The following is an 11,039-nucleotide window of genomic DNA, read 5'->3' on the forward strand; positions in this document are numbered from 1 at the left end:
CCCAGGCAGCCACTGGAAACTAGGGAACTTGGTGCCTGCGTCCGAGTGTGTGCATGCATGTGTGTGTGTCTGTGTGTGTGTGTGTAAGTGGTGCATGTGTGTACCATGTGTGTGGTTTTCCATGTGTGTGGGTGTGTAATGCATACCTGTGATTGTGTGTCAGTGTGTGAACATGTGGGTAGTATCTGTGAATGTGTGAGCAGTTGGTGATTGTGTGGTTCTGTGCGTGTTGAGTGAACTGGTGTGAAGTGAGGGGAAACCGAGAATTTCATTTCCATGCCGCTTCCCCAGCCCCCCCACACATGGTCCCTCTGACCACTGTGACCTCCCTACTGCACGGGCAAGGGCCAGTAACGAACTTGGGAGGCGAAAACCAGTTGGGAGGAGGCAGGTGAGGGCAAGGACGTGTTCTGGGGACAAGGCTGCAACCACATTACAGGGTGTGATTCCGTATGATGGCTGGGTGCCAGGATCAAGTCCAGTGACCCCTGGTGTTTCCTGCAGAGTCAGGCTGAAGGGGGGTTTTCATCATCTCTCCCCTACCCCCACCTCACTACCCTGGGGAAGCACCCGGAGAGGCCAGGAGGGACCAGACTCCTGTGGTCATCCCTTCACCTGACCTTCCCTGGCCCCTCCCCGTACCCTCTGGCAGTGCAATCGCCCTGACATGCTGACTCAGGGCCGAGGGCAAAGGCCAGTCTCGGCTCCCTTTAGAAAGCAGGGCCAGGCTGGATGAGCTCGCTCAGTGTGGGAGAGCACCCTGGCTGGCTGGTCCTGGGTCCCTGGTGTGCTGAGGGACACCCGTGTGCCAGAGGAGGCCAGCGGGCACTGAGGCAACCATGGGGCTGCTGAGTGGGGTTACGCTGGGGCCCCTGGCCGTGGCCGTGGCCGTCTTCCTGCTCCTGGTGGACCTGATGCACAGACGCAGATGCTGGGCTGCACGCTACCCGCCGGGCCCCATGCCGCTGCCCCTGCTGGGCAACCTGCTGCAGATGGACTTCCAGAACACGCTCTGCTACTTCGACCAGGTAACGAAGGCAGGGGGTTGGGGAGGAGAGATCCTGGGACCCCACCTAGCAGCAGACAGCAGGTGGTAGGTGAAGCCCTGGGCTGCACAAGGGCATGGGCTGAGAAGAGGAGGCAGGTTTGAAGGGCTGACCCGGGGAGGGCCTTGGTGCCTCAAGGACAGTTTGGATTTTTCAAACAAAGGTCAGAGAGAGCAAAGGCCTAGAGTGGAGTGTGGTCTTGGCAGTAGATTTGAGATCCAGCTGGACAGCACTTAAACTATGTGACCTGGTCCCTCCTTCACATCAGGAGGAAGGAATCTGGACGTGAGCCCCCTTTAAATCAGGAAACAGGCTGACATCGGGAGAGGGACAGGTTCGGCTCTTGGTACTGCGGGTCCTTGGGCCTCAGTGCTCACCTCTATGAACTTGAGTTTCTTCACCTGTGGGTTGGGATCCTAACAGCCTAGGGACAATTTTGGTCACCTTTGCAAAGTCATAGCTAAGAGGTGTGATCCGGCATCAGCCCTTTCTCCAAAGAGAATGTGACCGCGCTGGTCACCAGGCAGAGCTTGCCTGTGCGCCATGAGACTGAGGCCGGCAGCCTGGTGGCCACCTGGCTCGACCAACGCCCTCTACGCTTGGCCGGCAGCTGCGGCAGCGCTTCGGGAACGTGTTCAGCCTGCACCTGGCCTGGACGCCGGTGGTCGTGCTCAATGGCCTGGACGCCGTCCGCGAGGCCCTGGTGTACCACAGCGAGGACACAGCAGACCGTCCGCCGATGCCCATCTATGAGCACCTGGGGTTCAAGCCGCACTCCCAAGGCAAGCGGAGGAGGGGGGCCCGGGACTGAGCCAGCAGTGACTCAAACCCCGGCAGGCCCACGCGGGGGCAGGATCGTGGACGTCCAGTGCAGGGAAGAGGCAGCGAATTTGGAGGGGCGGCAGGTGGAGGATGGAGTTGGTGCCAAGTGCCTGGGTGGGACGCGGGAGGATACCGGCGGGGCCTGACCGAGGCCGCGTGGGACCCCGGCTCCGGGGAGCAGGAACAGGAGGTCAGAGTGGGCGGGAATGAGGAGGACGAAGTCTGTGTGGGCGAGGCAGGGGCGGGCCAGGACTTTCCCTGGCGGCGAGGGAGTCAAGTGGGCAGAGCAGAGTGGGGCCAGCACCTGCCCCCAGCTGGCGAGCAGAGCGGGCAGGCAGAGCGACCCGTCCCAGCAGGAAGGGGCTGTCAAAGTGGGCGCGATTCAGCGGGGTTGGGGAGTAAGTTTGGGTGTAGGCGGGCAGGGGCGGGGCCTGTATCAAGGGGGCGGGGCTGTGAACGGGGCAGGGGGCCTCGTGAAAGGGCGGGGCGGGCACGCCACAGCCCCGCCCACCGCCCCGCCCCCAGGGGTTATCATGGCGCGCTACGGGCGCGAGTGGCGCGAGCAGCGGCGCTTCTCCTTGTCCGCCCTGCGCAACTTCGGCCTGGGCAAGAAGTCGCTGGAGCAGTGGGTGACCGAGGAGGCCTCGTGCCTCTGTGAAGCCTTCGCCGACTACGCCGGTGAGTGTTGCGGCCGAGGGACACCGGGGACAGGAATGGACGGAGGGGCCGCGGAAGGGGCGGTGGAGGCGAGTCCCGGACCCGCACTGCCCCCTGCCAGGACGCCCCTTCAGCCCCGGCGCCCTCGTGGATAAAGCGGTGAGCAACGTGATCTCCTCCCTCACCTACGGGCGCCGCTTCGAGTACGACGACCCGCGGCTCCTCAAGTTGCTGGACCGGCTGCACGCGGGCGTGGAGGAGGACCAGGGCTTCCTGCGCGAGGTGCGGGGCGAGGCGCCGGGGAGCCCCGCGGGGCGAGCGCCCGGGTGGAGGCCTCCCCTAAAACGGGCCTCCGGGAGGAGGGCGTGGGGAGAGGGGGTGCGGGAGAGAAACCGTTCCAAGGCGGAAGGCCTGGAGGTGGGGAAGTCCCGGAGGAGGGAGACGGCAGAGGCGGGCCGGGGGTCGGCGGGCCGGGGGTCGGCGGGGCCCGGAGAAGGCTACGGAATCTTAGCACCTCCGTCCTGGGAAGCCACTAGAGCCCATGAGATCGAGACTTTAGATTTATCCTACTGGGCCCCAGGCCAGGAAAAAGGATCAAGGCCGAAGTTAGGGAAGGAACCATGTCAGTGGTGCGGACACTCCGGAGGCTGGAGGCCGAGCGGACACCCTGGAGGCGGTGTCCTGACTAACCAAGCGAACACCTGGGCACAGGAAGGTCCCCGATCTGTGGCCCGCACAGGTCCTGAACTCCATCCCCGGGCTCCTGCACATCCCCGGACTGGCTGGCAAGGTCTTCGCAGCACAGAAGGCCTTCATGACCCTGATAGAAGAGCTAGTCCAGGAACACAGGACAACCCGGGACCCGACCCAGCCACCCCGAGACCTGACTGACGCCTTCCTGGATGAGGTGGAAAAGGTGAGGTGTCCGGAACAATGGTTGTGGGTTGAGGGCCCCGTGAATCAAGGACCAGGCGGGGGTGGGGGGGGAGGCCTGTATCAGCCCGTGATCAGTGATTACTGCTGGCCGTGGGCTAGGAGACCATTTGGGGGCTCCTTCCCTCTGCCCCAGAGCTCACCCTCTCGGCATGGCCCAGGCCAAGGGGAACCCCAAGAGCAGCTTCAATGACGAGAACCTGAGCATGGTGACATCCGACCTGTTCGCGGCTGGGATGGTGTCCACCTCAACCACGCTGACCTGGGCTCTCCTGCTCATGATCCTGCACCCGGATGTGCAGCGTGAGCCCACGCTGGGGGCCCGGTGGGATGGACGAGGGAGGAGAGGGACAGGCTGGGGCCTCTTGAACATGATTTGCAATGCCCCCGCCCCACCGAAGCCCCGAGCAGAGGCTGGGCTCTGGTCGGAGGTAGGAGCTGCCTATTTATGGGCACAGCCCTCCTCGGGAGTCAGGCAGAGGTGGGAGCCCAGACCCCCGGGTTCTGACCGCTGTGGGGGTGCCTGTCTGTCCAGGACGTGTCCAACAGGAGATAGATGAGGTGATAGGGCAGGCGCGGCAACCGGAGATGGGGGACCAGGCCCACATGCCCTTCACCACGGCCGTGGTCCATGAGGTGCAGCGTTTCGGGGACATTGTGCCACTGGGCGTGCCCCACATGACGACCCGAGACATCGAAGTGCAGGGCTTCCTCATTCCCAAGGTAGGCATGCGAGGCTCCCCAGCGTGAGCTCAGCACCACCTCCGGCCTGGCAGCTCCAGCACGGCTGACGTCCCGGGGAAGGGGGGTCTGGACCACAGTCCGCATTTCCGCAGACAGCGGGTGGCCCAGCCTGGGCAGGGGTGGGGGCAAGAGCCGTGGCGCGGCAGGGCTGGCCCTGTCCCTTCAGAGCCCCCAGTCTCCTGGGGAAGACGAACTAAAACCTACCACGGGGTGTCGGAGGAGCCTGGGCGCAGGGACCGGTGACAGTGTGGGCGCCCGTGGGTGGTGAGGCACTCAGCCCCGCCATGGGCACAGAGCGGGTGCCGAGAAGTTTCTCGGGCCGAGGGGTTACTTGGAAGAGTCTGGGTGGGTGCCGGGCAGAGTGTGCGCCCATCCATGTTTGGTGGCGGGGTCTGGGCTAGGGACGCCCAGATCCCACTCATGCCAGGCATCTGCCAGGGGACAAGACTTATCACCAACCTGTCATCGGTGCTGAAGGACAAGGAGGCCTGGAAGAATCCTTTCCGGTTCGACCCCGAGCACTTCCTGGACGCCGAGGGCCGGTTCGTCAAGCAGGAGGCCTTCATGCCCTTCTCCGCAGGTGCCCGGGCTGCCCGACTCGATGGCCCCTCTGGAGGGAGGCCGGGAGGGTGGAGCCCAGGCCCCTGGGCTCACAGCACGCCCCCGGACTCCCGCAGGCCGCCGCGTCTGCCTCGGGGAGCCCCTGGCCCGCATGGAGCTCTTCCTCTTCTTCACCCGCCTCCTGCAGCGCTTCGTCTTCTCCGTGCCCCCCGGGCAGCCCCGGCCCAGCGACCATGGCACCTTCTCCTTCCTGGTGACCCCCGCCCCCTACCAGCTCTGCGCCGAGCCTCGCTAGAGGGAGGAAGCACCCCCCACTGGCTCCTCAGCACGGCTCTGCTGTGCCAATAAACCAGTTGGGTGGCTCCATCCTGGCTTCCGAGTCCCCTCCAGGGACCCCTGACCGCCCCCTCTGGCCGTGATGGGGCCTCAGCAGCCTCCCCAGGGCCAGCCCCTGCCCCTGCCCCGGCCTGAGCCATCCTGACCTTGCACGTGATCCCATTTGAGAGATGGGGATGCTGAGGGCCAGAAGATCACAGCTTACCCCCAGTTACCCAGGGGGACCCAATCCTGGCGACATGGGTTAGGGATGATGTCTGTCCTTAGGTCTTGGCTCATGCCAGGCAGAGCTAGAACGGGCTGCTGAGAGCCCTCAGCCAGGCCCTGGTGGGGGTGGACAGGGCCCCACTCAGTCTGGACACCCACCTCTCGGGTCCAGCCCTACCCACCCCACCCCATGGCCCAGCAGCTCCGCCAGCAGCACCAGCTCTTTTTTTTTTTTTTTTAAGATTTTATTTCTTTATTTGACAGAGATCACAAGTAGGCAGAGTGGAGGGGAGCAGGCTCCCTGTTGAGCAGAAAGCCCGATGCAGGGCTCGATCCCAGGACCCTGAGATCATGACCTGAGCCGAAGGCAGAGGCTCTAACCCACTGAGCCACCCAGGCGCCCCAGCACCAGCTCATCTGTCCCCTTCATCTACGACACCCTCAAAGATGGGGGAACCCAGGGATGGCCATGAAGGGGGGTGCCAGGTTAACACCCAGGGCTCAGTCCACTGGCGCCAGAACTTTCCCTGGGAACCCTTTGGCAGTCCAGGAGTGAGCCACCTCCCTAAGCCTTTCAGTCACCCCAAGCTAGGTGAGACACCTTTCCCAGCTCCTCAGGGACGCCTGCATCCAGGCACCTGCCAAGAAGTTAACCATTTGCGGCCAGGCTGGAGCAGAAGGACGACAGTCATCGGGGCTCCAGCCTAGGGCACAGTCCCCTGAGTGGCTGAGTCAAGCTAGGCTCTCAGGAGACTTGGCCAGGGGTAGGAAGTGAGACCTGGGGGCCCCAGATACCCTAGGGGCAGGGGTCAGCCTCGGACCCGTGTGACAGTGGAATGGCCAGAGGAGGAGGCGGCCACGTGGAGACTTTGGAGGAGGACACCCTGGCTTTCAGTCTTGCTCTGCTGGGATTCACTGTGACCCTGGGCCGGTTCCTGCCTGTCCTGGGCTTCTGTTTTCCCCTAACCCAACGGGGTGATTGCACCAGATTAGCTGCTGGGTCCGGTGGTCCTGCTCTGACTTCCGGGGCCGTGACCCGGTTAGCCTGGAGCCCCAGCCGAGAGCAGGGCTGCTGTCCTCCCCCTGTGCTCACCCCCACAACTGGCCGGTTCTGGACGGAGCGCCCGGGAGGGACCCGCTTAGCCAGGTCCTGGGCAGACCCCCTGGTGCCTTTAGGGAACCGTTTGCGGACCAGAGAGGTCAGGGCGCCTCTTTCGCCAGAGGACACCCCTCCGCCCCGTACCCAACAGCACCCCTGACAGGGGCCCCCCAGCACTTTCCGAGTGTGGTCACGCCGTGGAGCTCCCCAGCTCTCCGCCCTCGGGGAACTTGCTCTGCCCCTTGGCAGGGGGCCGGGGGGCCTCTCCGCAGGACCAGCAGTTGTGGGGGCGGCTCAGGGGCAGCTCGTCCGGGCAGGGAGTGTGGACCGGGCCTCGTTGCATTTAGACAAAACCCCTGAAAGGAAGCGGCTGGGCCGGCAGAAGCAGCAAGTCTCCCGATTTATTGGACACTCGGTCACTCGTGGTTCTGCGTCTTCGGGATGTCAGGGGCTGGGAACCAGTCCAGCCAGAGCTTCCGCAGGAGCTGGGGGACCCAGCCCCCAGGCCTTTCCTCCTCGCTGTCCTCCTCAGACACTTCTACAAAGCACAAACGGGCGTGCCCTGTGGGTCCCTTTGGGGCGGGTGTGTCCCCAGGGCCGGGGCGCCCTCTGACGCTGGGCGAACAGGCCGGCGCTGTCGGAAGGCCCCGGGGCGAGAGGCCTCACGTTGCCGCCCACCGGGAAGGAAGCAGGAGGCCGCGGAGACCTTCAGGCGGGACAGGGCCTCTGGCTACCCGGGCCTCTCCCCTCCCCTCCCGCGTGCAGGCCTGGAGGCCTGAGAGAGGCCGGGCCCCCTGGAGCTCTGCAGGGTCCCTGGGCCGCCCGGCGGGTCTGCCGCCTTACCCGGAGGGTATGTCGCAACCTCCTGTCCGACATCTCTGCTCTCCTGGGAAGAAAGACGGGGGCACGGTGGTGGGAAGAGACAGGAGCCACATCGCATAGACGGGGAGGCCGGGGAGGCGGTCGGGAGCCACTCCTCGCTCGCACCGGGGGCTGCTGCTGCTCCGCCCCCTACGGCTCCTTCCTCCCTGGGCCGGCAGTTTGGTTGCCCCAAACCTCCCCAACACAGTCCTCCCCCCTCCCTCCTCCTCATCCCCCCCGCCCCAGAGCTCCGGGGCTTCGCAGAAGGGCCCACGCTGGGGATGTGCCGGTGGGGGCGCCAGGCTTCCTTACCTCCCAGCCTGGGGTCCCCGCCGCCTCTTGCTCCTCGTCCACCTCCTTGGCCACGGGGCCCGGGCTGGCCGCTTCCTCCTTTGGGGGCCTCACCGCCCCGCCACGCTGAGGCCAGAGCTCAGTCTCCTCCGCGGGGGCGGCACTGCTCAGTCCTCCCGTTGCCGTGGGGGACATGGCCTGCAGGGAGGAGGCGGGGGGGGGGGACACGGGCGGAAGGGCCCTCCGAGCGCCTCACCCTCCTGCCCCGTCCTCCGCACCTTCCCAGGGGAGCCCGTCCCTTCTCAGCAAGTTGCAAGTTTCCCCGGGGGGGGGGGGCGGGTGGTGGCTGCCACCATCCCTGGGACTCCCCCCGCCAGCAGGGGTGTCTCTGCTGCGTCCCATGGAGCTCTGACAGAAGGGAGCCTCGCTTACCTCAGAGGCTCGCTTCTTCCCGCCCTTGACTCTGCGTCTCTACGGGGGGAGACAGAAGTGACTCACGCCGGGAGGGGCCGGTCCTCCCACTGCACCTGCCCAGGAGGCCCACTCCAGGGGAAGTGGGGTCCCCCCGGCCCTTACCTACCTGAGTGGTCACAGGGTAGCACTTATCCATCGGCCCCCACACCGGCCTCAAGGTCTCCGCTTCAAGCTGTGTGACAAGGAGCGCGAGGAGGGAGGGAAGGCTGAGGTGACACGCTAATTCACTGTCGGTGCCCGCACACACAGACACCAGACACCTAAAAACTATGCGTCCTTAGAAAGCTACAACTTGGCATCCGTGAAACAAGAATAGGCCCTAAAACAGAAATAGCCAAAAAAAACCCTCTAATTCTTGAAAACAAAAATATAAGAATAATGGGAATGAAAAATCCAATCAAAATGTAGGAGGTAAAGTTGAAAAAAAAATTTTTTTTCCCAGAAAGAACAGAGAGAAGAGACCAGGAGCTCCCACAGCTAATTCATAGATCTTTCTTTTTTTTTTTTTAATTAATTATTTATTTATTTGACAGACAGAGATCACAAGTAGGCAGAGAGAGAGGAGGAAGCAGGCGCCTTGCTGAGCAGAGAGCCCGATGCGGGGCTCGATCCCAGGACCCTGAGATCATGACCTGAGCTGAAGGCAGAGGCTTAACCCATTGAGCCACCCAGGCGCCCCTCATAGATCTTTCTGCGAGGGAACAGCCAGCAGGCCGAGGGGGCGGGGGGCGATGCCAGGTAAATACATCCCCGTGTCATCAAGACAATTTCCCAAACGTGAGGGACATGGGTTTGCAGAAGAGAAGGAGTCAGCAAGTGTCCAGGACAATGGATGGCGGAGATCCGCCCCGGATTTTGTCATCAATAAATATCAGAACACCGAGGACCAGGAACAAAAAAACTTCCAGAAGTACAAAGAAAAAAGTCTGTTCTAGGAATTCAACTTCTCTCAGACCTTTCTTTGAAAAGTCTTTGAAGCCAGAAGACAATGAGAATCTTCAGAATCTATGAGAAAAATAGTTCTAGTCTAGAATCCTATACCTACCCGAACTCTCAGTCAAATACGGATTAAGACTATTTCAGACACGTGCTATCTCAAGACCACCCCCCCCCCAGGAAGCAGAGGTTCCCCTAGAGGTTGTGTTCCATCAAAATAAAGGGGTGACAGGGGCTCCCCAGAGCGATGAGAAAGGGAGGTCCCAGGACAGCTGAGCAGCCAACCTCCAAGCCCTCCAGTCAGTGTGGGGGCAGCAGGAGGGAGGGCTCCGGGAGATACGGCTCTGCAGAGACCATATCAGATAAAGCACCTAATTTGTCTAAATGTACCGCAAGGAGATTGATACTTTTGGCGGAGAGCCTGGGTAAATTAATTGTAGGTAGAGAGAAAACTGAGGGAAAAAGAGACAAGACCCAAATCATACATCGAGAGGAGTAACCAGGGTACACGAGGTGACTCAGCTCGGAACACCGTTCTCACGGGGGCAAAATGTAAGCCCTCCATGCTGGTCTAATAGAAATGATGACAGACGCCCCCCCGAATGGCCAAAACCTCAGAGCCAGTGCTGGGGCTGATGTGGAACGGGCTGGAAGCTCGCCCTCAGGGCTGTTGAGCGAGCGGAATGGGCCGCGACCCCTCTGAAGGTGCTGGGTCTTACCCAACCAACTAGACGCCGACCCCACGACCCACCAAGCCTCGCTGCCGGCACAAAGAGAAGGGAAAACCGATTTTGACACAAAACTTATAAATGAATATTGATAGTGGGGTTTTTTTTTAAAGATTTTATTTATTTTAGAGAAAGCACGAATGGGGGAGGGCCAAGGGGAGAGAGAATCTTGAAGCAGATTCCCTACTGGGCGCAGAGCCTGATGCAGGGGCTCGATCCCATGACTCCAAGAGCATAACCTAAGCAGAAACTAAGAGTTGGACACTTAAACGGACTGAGCCACCCAGGCTTCATTTATGACCCTTAGAGCCTTTATTTGTGATCGTTCCCAACTAGAAACACCCAGATTTCTCGCAGGTGCTGCGCAGACAAACTGCAGCACCCCCTCTACGAAGGACCCCTGCCCAGCGAGGAGGAGGAACGCGCTGCTGCTGCCCACGCGCCCAGAGAGGCCTCACCTGCCCCAAAGTCAGTGGGAGACCAGACGACAGGCAGATGTCTCCACTTACGGGGCAATCTTGCAAAGGCCAAACTATCAGAACAGAAAACTGTTCGCTGGATGTCGGGGTGGGGGAAGGGCTGCTGCACGTGAGTCCGCAGGAATTCTTCCAAGGGATGAAACTGCTCTGTTTTTCAGTTCAGTGGTGGGGGTTACCCAGGTGCCAACAATGAGCCCACTGCAGTGGAGGGGGACTTAAAAGGCAAAATGATAGAAAAATCACCCAAATGGCAGCCCTGTTATTTAAAAGATTTTAACGACTGAAAATGTCATTCCTCAGATTAGAAATTTTATGACCCAAAAGCCCGGCTGTAGCCGTACTGGAAGGCTGGAGGGAGGCGAAGTGTGTGTTGGAGGGCGGCACACGGACAGCTGTTCCGAGAGCTCAGTCCTCTGCTTCCACTGTAGGAATTCACTGGCTGGGGCGCCTGGGTGGCTCAGTGGGTTAAGCCTCTGCCTTCGACTCAGGTCATGATCTCGGGGTCCTAGGATCGAGCCTCGCATCAGGCTCTCTGCTCAGCGGGGAGCCTGCTTCCTCCTCTCTCTCTCTGCCTGCCTCTCTGCCTGCCTCTCTGCCTACTTGTGATCTCTGTCTGTCAAATAAATAAATAAAATCTTTAAAAAAAGGAAAAAAAGGAATTCACTGGCTACTGTTTAAATCTGAAAACTCAAGACAAAGCAGGATGAGCTTTGCTATTTAGAAACAGGAAAAATCAAAGGCTCCAGCTAGAAAGGTGGGAGGCTGGGAAGATTCCCACCCTGGGGTGCGGGGATCATGGGCGGGGCACAAGGCAGCCATTTGCTGGTTTCAGATCTTAAAACTTTGAAGAAGCAAACTGTGTACA

At 61.2% G+C, this 11,039-nt stretch overlaps 2 protein-coding genes across 2 annotated transcripts; one reads left to right on the forward strand and one right to left on the reverse strand.

The window, feature by feature from the left end:
• The first annotated feature begins 677 nt into the window (after positions 1–677).
• Positions 678–5,129, forward strand: CYP2D6 (cytochrome P450 family 2 subfamily D member 6). Its single transcript, XM_080811259.1, has 9 exons — positions 678–1,028; positions 1,657–1,828; positions 2,394–2,546; positions 2,647–2,807; positions 3,265–3,441; positions 3,620–3,761; positions 3,994–4,181; positions 4,641–4,782; positions 4,880–5,129. The coding sequence occupies exons 1-9, from the start codon at positions 840–842 to the stop codon at positions 5,056–5,058; spliced, it is 1,503 nt and encodes a 500-aa protein (XP_080667385.1). The 5' UTR covers positions 678–839; the 3' UTR covers positions 5,059–5,129.
• Positions 5,130–5,565: 436 nt separating this feature from the next.
• Positions 5,566–8,361, reverse strand: LOC308347654 (uncharacterized protein). Its single transcript, XM_080811260.1, has 3 exons — positions 7,579–8,361; positions 7,249–7,291; positions 5,566–6,943 (listed from the first exon to the last, which is right to left on the reverse strand). Exons 1-3 carry the CDS (start codon positions 7,750–7,752, stop codon positions 6,822–6,824), a joined length of 339 nt encoding a protein of 112 aa, XP_080667386.1. The 5' UTR covers positions 7,753–8,361; the 3' UTR covers positions 5,566–6,821.
• Between the last annotated feature and the right edge of the window lie 2,678 nt (positions 8,362–11,039).

Source organism: Martes martes (assembly GCF_963455335.1).
Source record: "Martes martes genome assembly, chromosome: 8".
NCBI classification, from domain to species: domain Eukaryota; kingdom Metazoa; phylum Chordata; class Mammalia; order Carnivora; family Mustelidae; genus Martes; species Martes martes.

What these genes read in the sequence shown, in the direction of transcription:
- CYP2D6 (XM_080811259.1), top strand. Translation starts at nt 840, where the DNA reads ATGGGGCTGCTGAGTGGGGTTACGCTGGGGCCCCTGGCCGTGGCCGTG. An exon ending in TCCTGGATGAGGTGGAAAAG is followed by an intron (nt 3,442 to 3,619) that starts GTGAGGTGTCCG and finishes GGCATGGCCCAG; the next exon opens with GCCAAGGGGAACCCCAAGAG. An exon ending in CTTCATGCCCTTCTCCGCAG is followed by an intron (nt 4,783 to 4,879) that starts GTGCCCGGGCTG and finishes GGACTCCCGCAG; the next exon opens with GCCGCCGCGTCTGCCTCGGG.
- LOC308347654 (XM_080811260.1), bottom strand. Translation starts at nt 7,752, where the DNA reads ATGTCCCCCACGGCAACGGGAGGACTGAGCAGTGCCGCCCCCGCGGAG. An exon ending in CGGGGACCCCAGGCTGGGAG is followed by an intron (nt 7,292 to 7,578) that starts GTAAGGAAGCCT and finishes CTTTCTTCCCAG; the next exon opens with GAGAGCAGAGATGTCGGACA. An exon ending in GGTTGCGACATACCCTCCGG is followed by an intron (nt 6,944 to 7,248) that starts GTAAGGCGGCAG and finishes TGTGCTTTGTAG; the next exon opens with AAGTGTCTGAGGAGGACAGC.